Genomic DNA, 331 nt, shown 5'->3' with positions numbered 1-331 from the left:
ACATAGACCGTCTGTCTATAGAGAAATTGCCTCCGGCTCTGCAGAAACAGCTGCAAGAGATTCGATCGAGTCCGGTTCCTCTCTACGACGGGCGATTGCCGTGGTCTGAAGACCTACAGAGTAAGTGCAGCTTGCGTGGTGTAGTTCTAGGACTCAATAGAATAAAAATAATCATCATAATGCAGCTAGCAGGGTAAAGAAAACAAAGAACTTCGACTGAAAGCTGTATGTTGTGGCTGCAGAGGCAATTAAGAGGACGCATGTTCCCTGTCTCGCCTTCGCCACAGGACATTCACATCAGTGAGCCATTGGTTTCCCGGCTTTCCCCTTC

The 331-nt window shown here is 48.3% G+C and overlaps 1 protein-coding gene across 1 annotated transcript in view; it reads left to right on the top strand.

The window, feature by feature from the left end:
* The window catches only part of EMH_0022090 (uncharacterized protein), a gene marked incomplete at both ends in the record, with an annotated part of 1,521 nt that overhangs the window by 397 nt on the left and 793 nt on the right, over window positions 1-331 (top strand). The window contains 2 exons of the mRNA XM_013501880.1: window positions 3-120; window positions 243-300. Coding sequence (XP_013357334.1) covers window positions 3-120; window positions 243-300 — 176 coding nt within the window. The remainder of the gene's footprint in view (window positions 1-2; window positions 121-242; window positions 301-331) is intronic.

This window comes from Eimeria mitis, genomic scaffold (genome assembly GCF_000499745.2).
Source record: "Eimeria mitis Houghton genomic scaffold, Emh_scaff779, whole genome shotgun sequence".
NCBI lineage: Eukaryota > Apicomplexa > Conoidasida > Eucoccidiorida > Eimeriidae > Eimeria > Eimeria mitis.
This window is presented reverse-complemented; position numbering and strand designations above follow the sequence as displayed.